Source organism: Mus caroli, unplaced genomic scaffold, assembly GCF_978045245.1.
Source record: "Mus caroli unplaced genomic scaffold, Mus_caroli_1 scaffold_10, whole genome shotgun sequence".
NCBI classification, from domain to species: domain Eukaryota; kingdom Metazoa; phylum Chordata; class Mammalia; order Rodentia; family Muridae; genus Mus; species Mus caroli.
This window is the reverse complement of record NW_028227265.1, coordinates 61,415,960-61,437,334: the sequence shown is the minus strand read 5'-3', so window position 1 is coordinate 61,437,334 and position 21,375 is coordinate 61,415,960. Positions and strand designations below refer to the sequence as shown.

Sequence of the window (21,375 nt, the reverse complement as noted above, 5' to 3'; positions counted from 1 at the left end):
AAAGTAAAAGACATTGTCTTTCTTGTTCATCCTGAGCCACAGAGTGGGTCGAGTCCTGATGTGATGTTGTAACTATGTTTTGATGTTTTGAGGTTATTTAAAAAGAAAACAGGGCCTTGGGAGATAGCTCGGTTAGTAAACTGCTTGCTGTGCCAGCAGGAGGACCTGACTTCTGATTCCCAGGTAAAAATGGGGTGCAGTTGTGTGTGCCTACAATCTTAGAACTAGACAGGCAGAGGCAGGCTTACTGGCCAGTAGGATCTAGCCGATCAAAGATCTCCAGGCTCAGTGAAAGAACTTGTCTCTAAAAGTATGTGGGAAAAAGATTAAGGAAAACACTTGATGTTGAAAGCTAGCCTCTACATGTCCTCTCACTCCAGCACAGAGGAATGCCCACATATGAGCAAACACAAAGAGAGACGGAGACGAGGAAAAAAGAGAGTGTGTTGCATAGCTGGTTTCTCGGGTAAGACATTCCATTCAGGAAAAGGGAGGCTCACAAGATGAAGAAGTTGTAAGCCACCCCACCCAGTCCAAAGTTAGATAAGCAGTAAATAACAGGGTTGGGGCTTTTCAGTGGCTCTACCTGCAAGTTGGGTTAATGACTCCAAGGTCAGAACTTGTGAGTGGTTACTGTGCTGGTGTGGGCTTGTTGATGCATCTGCCTTTCAGTTGTCAAGTGCTCTTGTAAGCACCCCGTGACCTCCATCTTTCCTCAGTCTAGATTTGGGGAGAACGTTTTCTTCATAACTAATTTGTTCACATCTGATCAGGAAAGGGTGTACCAAATGAGCAGAGTTCCTTTCTTAAGTGTTTTTTTGTTTGTTATTTGGGTTTTGTTTGTTTGTTTGTTTTATTTTTGTCTTGTCTCTCCTCTCCTCTCCTCTCCTCTCCTCTCCTCTCCTCTCCTCTCCTCTCCTCTCCTCTCCTCTCCTCTCCTCTCCTCTCCTCTTTTCTTTTCTTTTCCCTTCTGTTCAAGTTTAAAAATCAAGAGCAGTACATTTATGTTCTGCAGGCTCATAAACAACTTCTATAAAGGATAGCAAATTTTAGTAGTCATTTCAACCACAACAGCTTTCTTTGAATTCTAAAAAACACTGTGTGTGGCAAATGATAGGTGCTTGACTCTGGGCAAGGACCTATTTTTTTGTTTGTTTGTTTGCTTGTTTTGTTTTTTTTTTAAGGAAAAATATAAGATGTGTGCAAATTGAGTTTAGCACAGTTATGGGGGTTACCGCCTTATTGCTGGTTTATGGTTCTCTACAGATATGCAAATTAAGGTTCTCATCAAGATTTATGTTTATTGTGGTAAAATACTTTTGTGGCAAGGAAGTCTTTGTGTACATTTGTGTGTAGGTGGGGGTGTATGATATATGTACCTGGGAGAGGATGCACTTGCCAGTACATGAGTGGCCAGAGGCCAGAGGTTGGCATTGATGTCTTTTTCTGGGGCTTTGCACACTTTTTGAGACTTGGTCTCCCACTTAACCTGGAATATATTGTTTTCAGTTAGACAGGTTTGGCGAAGCCCCTAGGATTGACCCTGCCAGCTCTGGGGTTACAGGCACATGCCACCAGGCCTAGCAACTACGTGGACACTAGGGATCCAAACTCAGGTCCCCTTACTAGCATGGCAAGCACTCTACATGTTGAGCCCATCTTTGTAGCTGGAAAGTCATCATTGTCATCTTTTTGGTCTCTGTGGTCAACTTCTTCTTCTTCTTCTTCTTCTTCTTCTTCTTCTTCTTCTTCTTCTTCTTCTTCTTCTTCTTCTTCTTCTTCTTCTTCCTCCTCCTCTTCCTCCTCCTCCTCCTCTTCTTCCTCCTCCCCCTCTTCTTCTTCTTCTTCTTCTTCTTCTTCTTCTTCTTCTTCTTCTTCTTCTTCTTCTTCTTCTTCTTCTTCTTCTTCTTCTCTCCTCCTCCTCCTCCTCCTCTTCTTCCTCTTTCTCCTCTTCTTTCTCCTCCTCCTCCTTCTCCACCTCTTCCTGCTGCTATGGCACAGGACATTGAGCTTGAAGCTTTGCGCATGCTAGGAAATCCAGTAATAAGATTTCAGAAAGCTGTTCCATGTTCCTGAGCTGAATCCATGACCCTCTTTTAGTTTTGAGATACGGTCTTGCAAAATTGTTTGTGCTGAACTTGTACTCACTCTGTAGTGTATTTCAAAGGTGATAGTTTTGTGTGTGTGTGTGTTCTAAGAAGAAAACAAAGGAGACTCATGCCATTTTGAGCCACCTCAAATCATATATCAATTTCCATGTTTGTATAGAAAGTTGGAGAACATATAGTCCCCAGCTGAGACTGCCCTTGGAAGCCTGTCAGCTTCAGCAGATCAGTGTTTATGCTGGTCCCATGACTTGGCATGTTTACTTCAGAGAAGGATATTTGAAATATCTGACTGCTGTGTCTGGGGAAGGACTGTTTAGTAAGGTCACATGCAATATATTGTGCTAAGCATTTCTGAAAACACGATGTTCACTATAACTCTGTAATGTTCTTTCCAGCTGTACTTTGGGAAAACAGCCTGTGAGAGGGTCAGGAAAAGAGCCTACAGCCCTATACTGAGGTAGCTGAAGTTCTTGCTTCAGGCCTTGCTGACACCAAGGACCTCCCTAATGGGAGGAGACAGTATAATAGAAGCCAGGATGCTTTCCTCTATCCTCTTAAAGAACCCATCATACTCTTTCACCTCTTCCCATCTCTGTCTTTATTTTCAAACAGACTAAAGAACTCGTAAAGGAAAAAGACCATGAGGAAATGAAGCAGACAGAGGATGAGAAAACCAAGCAGATATACAAGAGCTGGAAAGAAGACTCAGAATGGCAAGCATCTCGTGAGTACCCAGGATCTCAGGAGCACCATGTAGGGTCTCAACTGGACCTGCTAATGAAAAACCATCCATGCAGGAGGCACCCACAGTGCGTCCTCGAGAAGTATCTTTCCACTGAGTGTCACTCAAAGGGTATCAGTAAATGCTAATTACTTAGATGCTCCACAAGCCAGAAGGCTTCATTCATCTTTTCACCATTAAATTATAGTGTCTCTGTATGATTTTACACATAGCTATGAAAACTATCCTGTTGAAAACTGTTTAGTGGTTTTAAAAGTTGTCTCTTTCTTGGATAAGAAACATTATAAATAGTATAAAAATCACTATTTAAAAATTCTAAATTTTGAAGGAAGAGAGCAGGAAAGTTATTGACATGTGTAAAGTTATTAACATGTTTTTTTTTCTTTTGGAGAAGATGGATTTTAAATTGTTTGTTTGAATTTTACTTCTTGTTATTCTGTTTTGTTTTTTTCCCCAAGTTCTCAATAGTGCAGATACTTTTAAACAGTTTTTTTTTAAAAAAAAAACTGACAGATCTCAGTTCTCCTTATAGGGTGACCTATGAAATGCCCACCAAATCCATGACTTTGTATGTAACACAGAGCACACAGAATGGACAGGTGGGATATGTTTGCATCATTTTCATGCATCTCTGCCTCTGACCCAACATTGACCCTCTCTGGAGCTTGTACTGCCAGGGCCAAGCCAGAAAGAACAGGATAGACAGAGGATGGGCAGCCCAGGTATGAGAATAGAGTCTTCATATGCCATCAACAGAGAAGACTCACTCAATTGCCTGATAGTCCCCTGAGACTTGTAAAGAGGTGAAACCCACATAGCAAGATTTTTCTAGATGCTCAGAGTCCTGAATTAATCTACAGTTCCTCTACAGCAAATACCAAAAACTTTGATGAGACAAAAATATTTGCAAGATACAATGTGTGGCCTTCTTGTGCTATGCAGTGAAACTCGGGTATGATGAAATATTTTGAGTGTGTTTTCAGAGTCAAACATGACAGGATTTAGCCCATAATGTCTGGAATTTTAAAAACTCAAACAAAAATCCTCCATAAAAATGGGTGATTGCATCCTGTAATAATCTTTAACACTATATGGCTAAAACATAACCCTGTCTATTTAAAAAAGAAATTAAAATTAAAAGGCAGATTGGGAAGTGTGTGTGTTTACTAAGGTGTTCTGAAATTCCCCACAATGTGTTTATGGGTAGAATCCCTTTGCGTTCTGTCTCTTTGGCCAATTCCCCTTCAGTGAAGTCTATGGTAGCCTCTGGATGTGACCTTTGACCAGCCTCTGTGCTTTTCCCTAGCTCACCTTCTACTGAGAAGTCCTTCCTAGTCTTTGCTAGTGGCTTGGGATGCACCTGACCATGACTGTATCAGGGATGTGATACTGCAACCTGGCATTCTTTGTCTCTTTGACTAGTCCTCACAGCTTAGGTTTGCCAGGTGCAGTAACTTAACCTTGCTGTACATTTTCCACCCTACCCCCTTCTTCTCCTTTGTCTTTCTTTTTCTTGTCTCTCCTTCTCAGAAAGTCCCTAGTTCCTAAATGCAGATAGGAATTCTGGAGCGAGTACAGGAGGGGCCTTAAAATGTGATAGTAGGTACTGGGGATGCTAGTTAATAAGAGCACAAAAGCAACTCTGCCTGGAGCCTTCCCTGAGTACCATGGAGCAGGGCTGAGTCTGCTGTGTCTGTGGGCTCTGAATGTGACCGTTGGCAAGCCTGATGGGCTAACTCAGACACTTATCTTTCTAGTGCGAAAATCTAAGGCAGCTGATGAGAAGAGACGCTCTTTAGCTAAACAAGCACGGGAAGATTACAAGAGGCTATCCCAAAGGGGGAGGAGTGGGGACGGACTGCAGAACCCACTGACTGGTCCACAGAAGCCCAGAAGACCTCCGCTTCCTCCGAAGCCCCAGTTCCTACAGGCGCTGGGAATCCCTCCAAAGTCTTTAGGGTAAGAAGCCACACAGAGGGGTATCATCATAAGCGCCAAGATGGGCTGATTAAAACTATGTTCCTTGGGGCATGATATGGGGTGGGTGTTGGCTCACTCCTTAGGTCAACGCAGGCTTGCCTCTAACCCGGCTTCCTTGATTCCTTTCTTTCCTGTAAATTATCCACAGTGGCTAAAGTGGCCAACCACAGGGTGAAGATGTCAAGGTGACTTGCTGTCCCTACCTCCATCCAGTGGCAACAGGCTGACAGGAACGAGGAGGGGGAACATGGAGGCCGGAGGGTGTTTAATGATCAACGTTGCCTCTAGCGACTAAAAGTAACATTAGGATCCTGGGCTACTTTTTTATTGCTGGAGTCCAGGTTTGATGGCAGTTCTCTCCTAAGACACAGAGACGAGATCACAGTTTCAGAATTTTGAAAGGATCCATTTTGGAACAAAGTCTCTATTTGGAGATGAAATTACCTTTACCTCCTAGGGGCAACACGTGCTCGAAGATAAAAACGAAAAATTTAGTGATATCTAGAAGAAAACAGCATCTTTCATGTTTACTGACTACCAAATTCTTTTTTATAACGACTGACTTATATAGAATGTTATTAATATTCTAATATTTATTTGTCTGCTTGTAGCAGGGATCAAACCCAGGGCCTTTGACATGTTAGCTAAGCATCTGCCACTGAGCTACATCTTCCGCCCCTAAAAACTAAAAAGACTTCTGTTCAGAGTTTGGGAAAATGAAACAAACAAACAAACAAAATTTCTGTGTTTTAATTGTTTAAGTAATTTTTTCCAGCTGAGGATTATGACCTCAGAGGAAACACAAGAGTGAATTATTCCCCCACTGTAATAATGTCTCCGTTCTCCACTGAAAGTCCCCGATTGAGATGTGGTGACCCTCTACATGGTTTGGAAAATGAAGTTTTATTTTTTCCACCTTACAGCTAAAAATAAAGTCAGGAAATACACACCTCCTGAGCTTTGTGACCAGTCACAAATGGGCTCCTGTATGTGACCTTGCCTAGTGGAACTCTGGCTACAGAGCTCCACAGGCAGCCTTTTCTTGTTTGCTAGCCCCTAGCATAGGATATGGCTGACCTGATGTCTTTCCTGTAATGTTTTTAGGACACACTATATTTGATGGATGACAGTGAAAGTGGCCTTTTAGGGTGGGAAACCGTTCTTGTCAGCTGTACTCAGCTTGTTCTTTTCCAGCTTACAGCAATGTAAAAGAGCTCCCTGTGTGTCAGAGTAGACAGGGCTGGGCCTGGGACTCTGGGCAGTTATGACAGGTCAGCCAGGAGAAAGGCAGCCACTAGCAGCCACTAGCCTGTCCCGTGTATGTGGGGTTTGCTCTATCTCTGAGGATTATGTGGAGAAAAGGAAGCTAATGTGGGAACAAGCATGAGAATTTGTCATGTGATCTAATGTGTATGCAAGGTCAGCTTCAGGGAAAGACAAATATTGTAAGATATCTTCTCTCAAATCCTCTGAATGGGATAAATAATAATACACAGTCATATTTGCATATGTGTGTGTATATATGTGTGTGTGCATCTCTGTGTGTGCATGTGTGTGTAAGTGCCCACATGCGCATGTCTGCAGAGCTGTTATTTCACATGGAAATCATGGCACATACGGTATGTTGCCAGCGGAAGCACAAAGGGCCACATTAATTTGTATCATGGAAAATTCCAGTAGCTCATCCAATCTCTTTGTTTTAGATTTAGATTTAGATTCTGCTCACCTAGTGGCTTGTTGAACAGGACATGGGAGTGTATTTATTACACCTCTGTGCTGCCTTCTGCAGTAGAACCCATCTGTGCCAGGACGTCCTTCTGATGCTGAGTTGGATTCAAAATGGTGCTATTGCTAATTTTCCCTCCCTAGTCTGCAGACATATTCCCTTTACCTTCTTGTTTCTAGGGCATCTTTTAGTAGAAAGAAACCTCTTCAAAGTGTGAGAAGGAAGCAAGTGAGGGAGGTGAGCAGAAATGGAGAATTTGAGGACAGGCACGCACTGAAGGAGTCAGGGAGGCAGCTCACTCACTGCCTGCGCTTGCCTTTGTCTGCACATCCACACACTCCAGGGAAACAGCTTCAAGTTCTGAATGCTTCTTTTCCCAAATGTTAATTGAAAGTGGATCTTCTAACCCAGGGTAAAATGAATTTCACTCTAACCTAGCAGTGGCTATTGCTATGCCTGGCCCAGGTGAATGTGTTTCCCTTTCTCTGATCTTGGGAGCCATGCAATGGTGGCACGTGTGGCACCTAACCTACTATTACCTCTGCCTTGTGATTAGATGTTGCAAGTGGAATACATATAATTCTCTTCCCCCACCTCTTCCTCCTTTCTCTTCTTCCTTTTCCCTCCACACCCTGTCTTCCTTCTTCCCTCTCCCTTCTCCCTCTCTGTATAAAGTTGTCCCTCAGTATCTGTGGAGGCAATTCCCAAGATCCTTTGCAGAGATCAAAATGTGAAGGATGCTCAAGCCCAATTGATAAGATGTTGTAGCATTTTCCTGTAATGCACTCATACTCACTCTGCACCTTAATCTCTAAATCATTTATAATACACTGCAAGTGCTGTATAAATAAGTAAATAATTACATAATATTGTTTGGAGAATAATGACAAGCAAAAATATCTGTCTATGTTTAGTATAGTTGCAATTTGTTTCTTTGAATACTTCCAGTCCTCTATTGGTTGAATTGATGCAGACCAGTTTGTGTGTGCATATATATGTATGCATACACACATATACATACATATACGTATGCATGTGAGTGAGGCTATACACACATTCATATAATGGATCATTATTTCTTTTTTTCCTTAAAATACAGTTACAACTTTAATTCTTCTTTAGGATAGATTCATAATTATAGGAGAGATTATAAAGTAACACATTTATAATCAGATTAACATAAATTACCATAAACTTAATTTTTATTGATAATTCCTACAATATTTTCTGATCACACTTCTCCCTCATCTCCTCCCAGGTCCTCCCACACCTTTACCAATACAACTCTATATTTTCTTTCTTTCTCTCTTTGGAAAACACGCAGGCAAACAAAACAGAATAAAAAAAATAACTTAAAAATAAACAGTGAAGAAGTATAAGATACACAGAGACAAATAAAACCTTTAAAATATAAAATTCAAATCACATTATAGAATGAAAAGACCAGTGAGATTTTAACAAACAAACAAAGTATCATGATACAAAAACCAATCTCTGAGAACACCTTTGAGTAGGTTGTGTATTGGGCACTGGGCATCCTTTAAGTGTGGTTTGTACACCCAGTGAGAAGATTGGTGTTTTTTCCTTTGTAAGTGGTTATCAGTTGGTGATAGCTTTGGGGTTAGAGATGGGAATTCATGTCCACTTTCTCTCTCAGCTCTGGATGCCATCTGACTTGGACCTGTGCAGGCCTGTGCTTTCAGTCAGAGTCTCTTGAGTTCATGTCTGTGCCAGTCCTGTCGTATCTGGAAGACACTGTTTTTTTTTGATGTCACCCATCTCTTCTGGCTCTTACACTCTTTCTGCCTCTTCTTCTGTATCGCTTCCTGAGCCCTGAGGAAAGGGTTTGATAAAGACATTGCATTTGTGGCTGAGTGTTCGCAGGTCTCTCCCTCTACAGAATGTCTGCCTATGGGTCTCTGAATTAGTTCCTATCTGCTGTAGGTGGAAGATGCTCTGATGGTGGCTGAGCAAGACACTGATCTATGAGTATGGAAGAATGGAGAACATTATTTCAAATTAGTCATCCCTAACTTGGGAATCATCTTACCCATGACAGGAATCAGGGAGTGATCAGAACCGAGACCAACTCCGCCCAGATGGACACCATTCGATGGTTCAAAGAGGAACAGTTGCCATTCCGTGCAGGTTACCAGAAAAACTCAGACACCATTGCTCCTTGGTTCCATGGTGAGTACTGAGACCACTTCTAGGGCAGACCAAACAGTGCTCACTTCAAGAACGACAAACGAACAGTAAGAGCTTTCTCTTCCCTTCTTCATTTGTACTGTGCTAACAGTCTTTCAGTGTATTTCCACTGAGTCTTCTCTTAAAGGTTTTTCAGAGAGCTGTCTGCCTGTGCTTACTTAGAAAGCTGTCAGCATTCATGGCCACTGCAATGATATGGGCTAATCATCCTTCACCACAAATACAATACTCCAGAGAGGGTAGGAAAGGCATTGCTTCCTAGGGACTCGGCAGACAGAGTGTGACTTCAGCACATGCTATTGTCTTCCTCCACTAGAAAGTCAGTGGTTTGACGGACTGAGGCAGGATTAGCAGGCAGAAAGCCAGCTAAGCACCAGCTCTTTCATAACCAGTTTAGTGACCTTGAAGAAGCAATGATCTCTTTCAATCGCTGTTCAAACTACTAGAGCCCCAATTTTCTTATCTCTTAAAGGGGAATCTGGAGCTATTTTAAAATTCACTTTGCAGCCTGATCTTAGCCTCCTCCCTCCTTTTTCCCAGCCCCACCCTTCTAAATCCCTCCTCCCATTGAAGGGGAGCCTCCCTTGGGTACCACCTCACCCTGGGGCATCTAGTCCCAACAAGCCTAGGCACATCTTCTCCCACGAGGCCCATCCAGGCAATCCAAGTAGGGAGAAGAAGATCCAATGGCACGGAACAGAGGCTGCATAGCTCCTCCTGCCCTATTCCACTTGTTAGGCGAACCACCTGAATACCAAGGTGGTTTGCTACAGATATGAGAGGTTTAGGTCCAGCTCCTGCATGATCCCTGGTTGGTCCTGTGGCTTTGATCCTGTTTTTCTGTTGCTCTAACAAGTGTGCAAGTCTATAAGTTCTTTGAGTCGTTGGGCAGTACGAGCTGATGTTTTTCAGCATTTGACTTAAGATACTTGGTTAATTAAGGCTACTCTGTTGCCCTAGGCCATATTCCCTGACTGCTTCAGTTCAAGAAAAATCAGATATTTAAGACCAGTGGACAGGGGACTGGAATACAGCTCTGACTCAGTTAGTCGCCCATAATGTACAAAGTGATCAGTTCTAACCCCAACCCAGAAAACAAAAGAAGGCATTATGTGTGGTTAAACTGGACTTACTACCTAAGTATTTATTCAAGGCAATCTCTCCCACTTCACACATAAAGTGTCTTGGTTTGACCTGTGTGTAAGGCATCTTACTTTTTAGTAGTATCATTTCATATATAAATAGACCACAAAGATGAAGTTTCCAAACACACAGCAAGAGCAACCACTTCAAAAACCCTGGCCCGTCTATGATATCTTTCCCCTGATAGCTGCTTTAGTAGCCCGTGTCTCAGCAGAACTGCCAGGTGTCCTTGAACCTGTGCTTTGACTTTGGTTTCATTGACTCCTAGAGATGCCCCATGCTCTTGTGGGTAAGGTCCGTCTGTGGTGTGGTGATGCTGTCAGAGACTAACAGAACTCCGCGGATTCTGTGTGCCTTCAGCACAGCCACCTCTGCTGTCTGCTGACCCCCCACCCCCGTTTCCTTTTAAGATAAGCACAGGAAATCAGCCTTTGTAGTTCCTGTGTCCTTGCACAGTTGCTGTGTGCTGTTGTCCCTGATTATGAGAGCAGTCACATTTTCATTTCTGTCTTCTGTTTTTTTTTTAAACAGCAGGGTATGAAAATTGGAAGTATTAGCTGATGTCATTAAGAATTCTGATATGTCACCTGGCATTTCTGTCTGAAAGAGTTGTGTAAAGCCAGAGGACATGGCACAGCTAAAAACCCAGTGGGAGCTTTGCCTAGAAAACATAAATGTGCAGTTACACATAATAATTTATAAATATGACATCATTGTTGATTCATTCTTATACAAATATTTATCATAGTTATAAGCAAATAAATAATACAATAAATAAATAATGTGATAATAAATATGCATGTTAGGTGGCCGACATAAATCCTTGGCTTCCATTTTGGGAAGACAGAATTTCACATTCCGGCAATGGAGACAGGGTGGTTCACACTTTGTCTCTCTGAAATGCAGCTGCGTATGTGTTTACTGGTTAGTACTACAGAAAATGGCCTCACATCACCCTTGAGTACATCTCATCATACCTACATATCATAGTTTTTTCACAGATATAGAATTTCTGAAAAGGAGAGGCATGTGTATGTTTAAGGATGCATGTTCAAACAGCCCAAATCAGAAACACTCCAGAACTTGAGCAAATATTTTAGATTGTAGAACATTTCATTTCCTCCATTTTCTGGTTCTAAATGTTCACCTTGTAAGTCTACCAATATATGTTGTTATTTGAAAACCTCCCAACTCTGAAACACTTGTGGACAAGCATGGTGAACAATGTACTGAGTGTGGCCCAGCGCCTCAGAAGCTAGAACCCTAGTGTATGCTCCTACGTCTGTTCCCAACATTCCTCTTTACTTTGTTCAAACTAGCACTTGATATTATCTGATTCCATTTTCTTCCATAGTGTGGGACCACAGTGGAATTGTGATAAATGTGTTTGCAGTGTTGCACAATGAACCTGAGCCCCTCATGTTTGTTGTCTGAGAATTGTAAACAATTTTTCAGATATTTTGATCATTTTCCAAGATATCTATTGATATTTTGTTTTGCTTTGTAGAATTTTATATGTTTTAAACACTCATCATTTACCAATTTTATGGGCCAGCTATACTTTCTTCTAGTCTATGATTTATCTTTTCACACCTTAGTACATTTTGAGGCACAATTTTTCATTTCAATACTATTCAGATTAGATTTTCTTTTTTATGATTTTTTGTTTCTATCATGTACAACCAACCTGCAATTCATTTTTTCACAGATACAAGGTATATAGACAGCTTTCCATTTATTATTGTGTTAAATTTGATATTATATAAAATTCACCAGCTTAGTCATTCTTGTTGTTTTTAAAACATTTTTAACTAGCAAAGAATATGATGGTCTCCCTTACAACATTTCATTACATGTGTGTATTTGACTTTACTGATATTCTTCCCCCTTATCAGCTTCCCTTCTGCATGGCTGTGCACGTGAGTGCAAAGGTCAGGATTTTTCCGCTATCATTCTCCACTCTAGTTTCTGAGTCAGCATTCTCACTAGTCTGGAGCTTTTTGTTTAGGATAGGCTTGCTGGCCAGAAGATCTCTGCCTGTCTTCACTTTTCCAGCACTGGGATAATCATATGCAACACCCAACTTTGAGATGAGTGCTAAGAATCTGAACTTAGGTCTTTTTAGCCACTGAACCATCTCTTCAGCCTTTTTTTTTTTGCACTGTTACATGTGTTCGTGTTTGTTTCCTGTAGTTACAGGCGGCTTCTGTGCCAAGGATCAGTGTGAGGTGTAAATGTGAGGTCTTCTCATTGCCTTTCCTGGACCTGTCCTATGTTGGGGTATGTGTGGCGAATATCTAATTGTATACCATATACACGGTTGTTTTTGAATGTCTTAGCCTTTGAGTGCTGCCTCACAAGGGTGGAAATGATGAGAAATGAGAGACGGGAGGAGTTTTGGAACTTAATTTTCAGAATACCACTATGTGAGTTGTACTCTCTCCCTTGTGTGCGGGGGAGGTGGTAAATGTGTTGCAGAGGTTTCTGTGGACAGCAAATGAACTCACACGTGTGAAGAGTCACAACAGTCCCCAGGGAACAGGGCTTGTGTGGCTTATCAGAAGCAGCACCAGATACCTCTGCCCTGCCTGTGCTTTCTGCCTTCCCTTTGTCACACACAGTCTTACTGTGCTGAGAAACAGTCACACAAGGAACTTGCGGTTCGTCAGTAAAACAGATCTTAATTCCTGCAAAACTCTGTCTCGTTTGGAAGTACTTATTTAGGGCCTGTCCTTAAAAAGTCAGGTCACCTCAGGAGGCACTCGTGACATGGAAGGTCATGGATAGAAGCCACTGAAAAGGATTGGAGGATTTGGCTGTTTGGGAAGTTGACAGAACAAGGGTGAGCTCCTGGGAGAGGGTGTGGCCATCAGGTGGGCTGGAGTAAAGGCTTCTGTGTCCCTGACTCCTGGGTTTCTCAATGCTGTCATTAAGTCTATTTTGTTGGCTTCCTTAGCAGAAGGGATTATTTCCTGTTGTCTGTGTCATTTTTATCCTTTCACATCCTCTTGTCCTTGTAATTCTCAGCTCAGGTATGACTTGTCCCTTGCATACAGTCACAGTTTTAAATTCATTTTATTCTTGCTCCTAGATACAAGGTTCCTGCAATCTTTCAGCCACACTGTTCAGTCTCTGGTGTTTATGAAGTATATGAGATAAACTCCAGAGAGTCCTCCCACCTATCTGACCAACAAGGTCACTAAGCATAATCTAACTCTAGGCTCTCAGTCTCCAGAGGGCATCATACCTAGTCTATTATACCCACTAATACTTTGAGGCCTCATGGGAAGAAGGTCAAAGAATAAACACAACTTAAGTTTGAAGTTCTACCGGCAAGATGGCTTCTTCATTCTACCAACATTTCCTCACCCCTCTTAAAAGGGACAAAATGGTAGCAGTGTAGGGAATCTTAGAAACTGCCAGAGATTGGAGTATAGAAAGACAAATGGTGATGAGAACACCTTTCTAGTTTAGGGTTTCCCCAGCGGCCTTTGCTGGTAGATACTTTTACTCACATACTCGTTTCACATATCGGGTTGATTACTAGTTTTTGAAATGCCATTAACACTTGCCAAAAAGGATATAACTGGGCTCAATGAAACAGCTTCATCCTTGTTTATTCCTTGTGGATGTCTTTTGCTGATTTGGCACAACTAGATATGTGCTCTCTATAGTTTATATCAGATACCACTCCAAAAGCAAATCCCTATACTTTCAGTGAGCTTTGACACTATTAGTTCATGTTACAGATGTTTACATTGCTTCTATTTTGACACATCACTCTGCCTCATTCTCTTTGGCAGGTAAATTTTTTTTTCCTTTTTTTTTTCCTTTTTTAAATTTTTGTTGTGGGAGTAGTTATCTCTGGAATTCAAGTTGCCTATAGATAGCTATCAAGATGATTGTCCTGTGCTTTTCTCTGTTTATCCAGCCTTTGCCATACTCCACAGCGTCTTATGTGTGGGGATAAGAATCACTGCAGTTGAGTGTAGGCAACTGACATCGTTAATAGACTCATAGATACACCTCAGTGCCCATTAGTAACCCATCTGGCTTCAGAGGAGTGAGTTTTTAATTTCAGGACATCAAATTTTTCTCACCTTTCACAAAGGGATATTTTTCAAGTAGCTGTCTTCCAAGCACAAATTACTGATGTGTGGGACATTCCAAAGTCTGTGGCTAAGTCTCAGGCAATGGTTTGCATCATATGTCAGCACATCTAGGACACACACATTTCATGAAGCAACTAGACTGTGGCCAGAAGCAAAACTACGTCACCACAGTGTATGGCAGAGAGGGCAACAGGAAGCCTGGTGATCTCTGGTGGTTGCTATGTGCCCTTGGAGGAACCAGCAATGTTCCTATTTACATGTAAACTTTGCTTACATTAGTAACATCAAGGCACATTTCATAATTATCTGTAGCTCTCTATTAATTATATACCTTATGTTTGTTCAGACTTCTGAACGGGAGAAGATGAAACAGAAAGAGGCTAGAGCTACACAGGGATGTTCTCATGCTCCTGCAAAGAATGCTGTGTACAGGTGTTCTTTTCTGGAAGAGTTCTGATCTTTCTCATCAACGACTCAGTGCCATGAACTTGCTAGAACGATGTTACTAGGATTTCTATTAGTGGTGAGAATAGAGCAGACCTTGGATTTCAAAATCACCATTGTTGTAAATGATGCACTTGAGTTACAAGTGTCCAGAATGCCAGGTGTGTGTGTGTGTGTGTGTATGCGCATATAATTGTACATGCACTTGTAGGAATGGAATCAAGCATGTTAGGTAAGCATTACACTTATTATTCAGGTTGTAGTCTTTTAATTTTTTTTGTCATGCTTTTGGAGCTGGGAGGTTACTCAGAAGCCAGTGGTCAATACAGTGTTTATGGTGGAAGCAAGCGTGAGTACCTCTGCTTTCAGGGATCCCACTTAGGATCTGTGTAGAAGGGGGATTCTAAACCATTGAAGAAATCGTGAGTTTTGTCCTTCAACTTTTCTTGGTCAGCACGTGCTTTCTTATAATATCTCCTGCTACAACCCTATGATGAAACACCATTTCTTTATGTCAGAGGGGAAAAAAAACTCAAAGAAACAAGTAGTGGATAAGAGAACACCTATGGGGTTGGCTGCATGGCTTTATATCTCAGACTCTAGCAGTCAGCCATGTGGCCTTGGTCACATGACCTAACTTCTGTGCTTCTGTCACTTTTCTGTATGATGTAGGCAATGACTAAGAATCAAATCTTTTAATAGATACAGAGTACTCAAAACTGTGTGAGGTGCACAATGAATGTCAGGTAATATGTGCAGCCATCAAGAGAGTGAATGAGAATGAATAATGATAATAATTCTAGTCCTTTAACTACAAGAGAGATGTTGGGATAATATTTGAAAGGCTCTGGTCATGTTCACCTCTTCGTAGCTGGGATTTGGGGCAGGTTCTAGAGCAGCTCAGGAAATACCACCCTAAAACTGCAGGAGGAGTTGAAAATGCATGGAGTAGTAGGAGAGATTGGCAAAGACTCTAGGTACCATTGGAGATGGAAGTAACTTCTAGAAAACAGTTACTCCTTATCCTATGCTACAGGTAGATTTGCATGTGAGACTCTGAGGTACCTTAACAGTGGAGACATGTCGCTTTGCAAATATTATTGTCTAATAGTCTCTCATTTTATATATTTTGGGGAAACACAAAGGCAGAAGTATAGCACAGATAGAAAAACAGGGAGGCCGGTGCCAGGCAAAGCATTGGAGGGCAGCCCAGGACACTGGTGATCTGCAGTAGCCTGACTTTGGAAAGCTCTGCAGTGGCTACAATATCCTGTAGCACTGAAGCAGCCCCAAGTGTAGCCCAAAGTATCTAGGGCTACTGGTCCTCAGAACACAAACCCTGAACATAAGAGAGAGGGAAATAGCACACACTAGTAGGATCTGTACGCCCAGCTCGTCCACACTCAACATTTCAAAAGAATACACCTTCTGTAAGTTGCTCAGGGTAGATCTGAACACCTCTTAGAAAAATATATATTTGGAAAAGTTCACAAGCACTCACAACAACACTAACAACAAGCACTAACACAACAAGCACTAACAACAGTGAGTTAAAGAGCAAAATACCAGAGCTGAGGACCTGGACCAGATCATGATTCTGCAGCATTGGCTTTGACTTTCTCCAATCAGCTTGCTTGGCTACAAAGTGGGAGTGATGCTAGAACCAGTTCTCCTTACTTAGAACACTTTGAAGATTAAATAAAAGGTGAGATCTAAACCAAAGCACATCATTCCACCACAGGAGGAGGGATCATGGTTGAGTGGGTAGGAGTTTGGCTCTGAGCTCAAGGCCTAGAGCTAACGGCACACTTATCTTGACATACATAAGGATCCTATCATGTTATGTGGATCTCTGTGAACACACTTAGAGGCATTTAAAAAATAGTTATTTTTATTTCAGCTATATGAGTATTTCCTGCATATGTGTATTTGCATCACATACATATCTGGTGCCCAAGAAGGCCAGGAGAGAGTTTCGGATCACCTGGGACTGCCATATGGGTCCTTGGAGTTACAGATGTTTGTCACTCATGTGTGTACTGGGAATGCAATTTATGGTTCTTTGTAAGTCCTCTCTACCCCTAAGTTACCTCACCATCCAATTGAAGCTTCTTTTAGAGTAGTAATATTGCCCCTTTGTAGGGTTGCTTTAAAGGCTCAATGAAGCAGATTACATTATTATGTGGTAATCTTTCATTTAACCCAAACATACATTTTCTAAATAAAGTAAGCAGGTTGTAGAGCTGAGCAGCCAGTGGCAGTTCACACAGGACACACATCCCCTGACTTTAAAAATCCTGAAGCTTCATAGAAGTGTCCATCGTGAGATGAATCAGTTAGTCAGGTCTTTTCCAGCTGAATATATAAAGTATGTCAGTGAGGGAGCTGCCTGATTGCTAGGAGGTCATAAGTAACTAGGTCGAAGGGCAAGATGGTCCTTATGGAATACGCTATACATGAGTCCACACCTCTGAGACCACATAAGCACACAGAGATTGTGGGAGCCAGGTGCTCTGCAAGTTCAGAGTAAACAGCCCAGGAGGCATAAAAATGCCTCAGACTCTCTGTTTGCAGATTGAGTAGGAATTTTCCAGAAGGTGCTGTGGGAATGATCTTCCTCCTGATTTCTTCCTGTGGAGTACTCTCTGCCCTTTGGCTTTTTAATAGAGGCTTGCTGGAGTTTTCAAATCACTGTGAATCTCTTGGGGTCTGTTCATTTCTTCTAGGGAGAAGTCGAGGTCTAAAAATCACACAATGCAGTGCAGTAACTATTGACCACACATGTCAAGTAACTGAAAAAGGTAAAACTAAAATTTGAGTTCACAGCCATACCAACGCTAGTTTAGGTCTCACTAAATACTTGTGGCTGGCAGCAATCACCTGGCCAACCAAGAGGACATTTCCATCACTGCAGGATGCTCTGGTTCATGGCCTTGCTATACAAGTATCAAACCCCATCATGACGCAGAGAGGAGTATGTGGGATCCTTCCTTCTGGTCTCCTCAGTGGGCCTGCACAAGTGTTCACACTTGTAAGCATTTCAGCTGCAGCTGCTCCTCAGCCCTTTGGGCCTAGTTTCTGGCCATGGGACCTCATGCAGTGACATCTCTCACATTCTTCTGTTAATTTCTAACCAAATTAAAATATGTAGGCCATTTTCCTGGTAGAAATCTATCCTATTAAACTTACTGAATAAAAGAAATCTAGCTAGGCATGGTGGCAAATGGTTTTAATAGTAGCAAAGGCAGACAGATCTCTGTGAGTTCCAGGCTAGCCATAGCTATGAAGAGAGATGCTATCTCTAAAAAACAAACCAACCAACAAAATAAATAAAAGAAATCTGACATTCACTTCTGCTGCCATCACGGAGCCCTCCCAGGACTTCAGATTGCTTGTCTCTTTTACAGTGTGTAAAGATGGCTAATCCCTGGTGGCAGCCCTAAAGTGTCATGAATTGAGAAGTAGGATGAAGCCACATCTTTCATAATTTTTAGAGCCATGCACAGGAAAAATCCAGTCTGTAAGGTCATACCATGCTGATAAGTGCATGACTGTGGGGCCTGGCCTTGTCCTCAAGAACTCTCACGTGTCTTATACAGGAAAAGCTCTCATGAGCCTGGCAGTAGCCAGGGCTCCTCAAAGGTATCCACTGCACTTGACCCCAAGGGCTTCTGTGAAGCATCTACTTCATTAACCTAGGTTTTTAGATGCAAGAGAATGTGTGAAGGAAACGGAATTGCCCAGCTAAGAAAATAAGAAGAAACTACCTTCCTGCCTTCCTGCACACCCAGTCTGCTCTGCACGGTTCTCATCTTTGTGCCTGCCTCCACCCCTGGGGTGTGCATGGAGATTGCATTATGACCTGGGGTTTACTACAAAATCATTTTATTGTGTTTGAGTGTCTTAGGAGATTAGATAGTGCTAATATCTTGTGTAATGGGCTGTGGTTGCAGAGGTTAGAAGGCTTGTAGGCACTTTGATTTATGTTTACTGTATCACTGAGTTTTAGGGGAAAAAGCTCTTAGCCCAGGTTTTGTCATAATTTTCCAGAAGAACTTTCTTTTGAGAAATTCATATATATCAGGAAACCACTCACATGCCATCACATGTACACACCTGCTCATTCTGTAGAAGGAACTTAGAACTAATGTGGGAATAAGAGATGAAGGCTCTTCACATCGTGATGGACCTGGAAACACTGCCATGGGAAATGTGTGGGGGAGACTAGTAACATCATCCTGCATCAGGAAGTGGAGAAAAGAGAACTCTAGCTCTCTACAACCTCTCTTCTTTCTCCTTCTGTTCCATCTCATCCTCTAGCCAATGAGGTAGTGTTACCCACATTCTGGGTTTGTTTTACCCTTCAGTTCATTCTCTGTGCAAATCACTTTAAATTCATAACAGTTGTGCTTTAATGTCCCATGTGATTCTGTTCAAGAACTACTGTTTTAAACCAAGTCAGATCACTTCCCAGAGTTCTCACTGATAAACAGTGGTGGCCCTACGAGAACATTGAAGTTCAAGTTGGAAGAGAAAAATCCCCGCATCATCCTTAGGACAACCTACTAGACCTTCATAAGTGGTAGACATCCTGTGTTGACCCAAATGGGTCTCTAAGTGAAACTGTGTTGGAAATACAGTTCTTTTACTATCTATTCTAGTCTGTTTCTCTGTTGCTATGATAAAATACTTATCAAAAGCAACTTGGGGAAGAAAGGATTTATTCCAGCTTGTAACTCCCAAATCACAATACATCACTGAAAGAAGACAGGGTAGGAACTCATAGCAGGAACCTGGAGGCAGGAACTGAAGCAGGAGCAAGGAGGACTGTTGCTTACTGGCTTGCTCAGTTTGGTTTCTTACACAACTCGCCTGCCAGGGGTGGTGCCATCCACAGAGGGCTCCCACATCAATCATTACCTAAGAAAATGCTCTTACAGACAAGCCCACAAACCAGTCTGATGAAGGTACTTCTTCAACTGAAGATCCTTCTTTCAATGTCATTCTAGTTTGTGTCAAGTTGATGAACTATCCTTTTCTTTTGTGTTTGTTCAGTAACCAAATACCAGTTTTGTTTTGTTCTGATTCCCAAAGACTTTAAGATATACATGGAATTTTATTCTGATTTTCATAAACTCTAACTCATATAGGGAGGGGCAACAAAGGAGTAGTTTGTAGGGACTTGACTGATATGACTTTTTCTCCCTTTCCCACAGGGATTCTCACACTAAAGAAAGCAAATGAACTTCTGAGCACAGGTGTGCCGGGAAGTTTTCTGATTCGAGTCAGTGAAAAGATCAAGGGCTATGCCCTGTCCTACCTGTCTGAGGAAGGCTGCAAACATTTCCTCATAGATGCATCTGCCAACTCTTACAGCTTCCTGGGTGTGGACCAGCTACAGCATGCTACACTGGCAGATTTGGTGGAATATCACAAGGTAAATCCACTCATATGTTTAATTCATTTTAGGAATTATTGTCCTATAGATATATAACAAAGAAAGGTATGACTAGGGATATAGCTCAAGGGTAAGCAACAGGATGGTGGTAGCACATAATTTCTGATGGTAATGAGGAGTTTTAATTGTATTTCCTTTCTCATATCCACCTGGCATACTCAGAGATATCCCACGGGAGCTGAGAATACTAGAGAAGTACATTCTGATCATATCTGAGGGTGGTCCTATGCTAGAACTTGGGCTTCAGTAGGACAGAGAAACTGAAAGGAGGGAAATCTCTTTTAGTATTGTCATAAGCCAATCTAGGTATGCATAAACCCAAGGTAGAGGAGTGATCTCCCCAAAGGAGCAGCATGAGCATCTACCACACAGCTGCCTCATGGCCCTGTGCTTTGATTGACAGGAGGAGCCCATAACCTCTCTGGGGAAGGAACTCCTTCTGTACCCCTGTGGTCAACAAGACAAGCTGCCTGACTACCTGGAGCTCTTCCAGTGACAACTCTCATCCAGATCAGCCTCCAACCTCCAGCTGGTTTCCCCTCTGGACAGACACCTCTGAGATGGACATTGGTGTGTGATGCCAAAATCTCTCTGTGACAGAGCCAACAGTGAACAACGTCTGAGGTCTTCATTGAAACCTCTCTTCTGCAGAAATGCTGGATTCAGTTTAAGGGAATATTACCTCTCTCTCATCCTCATTCTGAAAGGAAAAGGGGGAAGGTACCCACATTTGCAACATCCTAATATGAAGGATAGGACCTTGAAGGATATGACCATAATGATGTATATAAGATAAAAAGAGGACAAGGGTACACTGAAATCTTTTTTAGCAATTAAGAAGTTACTTTAAACGAACAAGTGAACAATTTCATGATCTACACACTCCCTTTTTGTTATTCTCTCAAAGCTCTCAGTATTCTGTGTGTATATATTTTTATCTTGCCTTTAGAATGGTGGAAAAATGTCCCCACTGAGGGATGAGATTATCTTCAAAAGACCACCCTTTCTGTCTCTGTTGGAGTGAGGTTATAGAAGACAGAAGAGAAAGACCCAAGTGTAAATTGAAAGACAAGTTTCAAAACTTGAGATGAGAGACTTACCATATATGAAATAAAAACCAACCAACCAAAGGTTTTAGTGTGACAGTAACCCTGAGTGTGATGGTTTGAATATGCTTGGCCCATAGGGAGTGGTACTATTAGGAGGTGTGGCCTTGTTAGAGGAGGTGTGGCTTTGTTGGAAGAAGTGTATCACTGTGGGGGTGGGCTTTGAGGCCCTCCTCCTAGCTACCTGAGAGATTCAGTCTTCTGGTTCCCTTCGGAACAAGATGCAGAACTCTCAGCTCCTCCTCTGCCATTCCTGTCTGAAAAATGCCATGCTCCTGCCTTAATTATAAAGGACTGAAACTCTGAATCTGTAAGCCAGCCCCAATTAAATATTTTTCTTTAAAGAGT

At 42.0% G+C, this 21,375-nt stretch overlaps 1 protein-coding gene across 1 annotated transcript in view; it reads left to right on the top strand.

Moving 5' to 3' along the window:
* Positions 1–21,375, top strand: part of Sh2d4a (SH2 domain containing 4A) — a 69,210-nt gene extending 47,835 nt beyond the window's left edge. Inside the window, exons 5-9 of the mRNA XM_021170417.3 lie at positions 2,721–2,832; positions 4,608–4,809; positions 8,616–8,746; positions 19,680–19,900; positions 20,325–21,375. Coding sequence (XP_021026076.1) covers positions 2,721–2,832; positions 4,608–4,809; positions 8,616–8,746; positions 19,680–19,900; positions 20,325–20,417 — 759 coding nt within the window. The 3' untranslated portion in view covers positions 20,418–21,375. The remainder of the gene's footprint in view (positions 1–2,720; positions 2,833–4,607; positions 4,810–8,615; positions 8,747–19,679; positions 19,901–20,324) is intronic.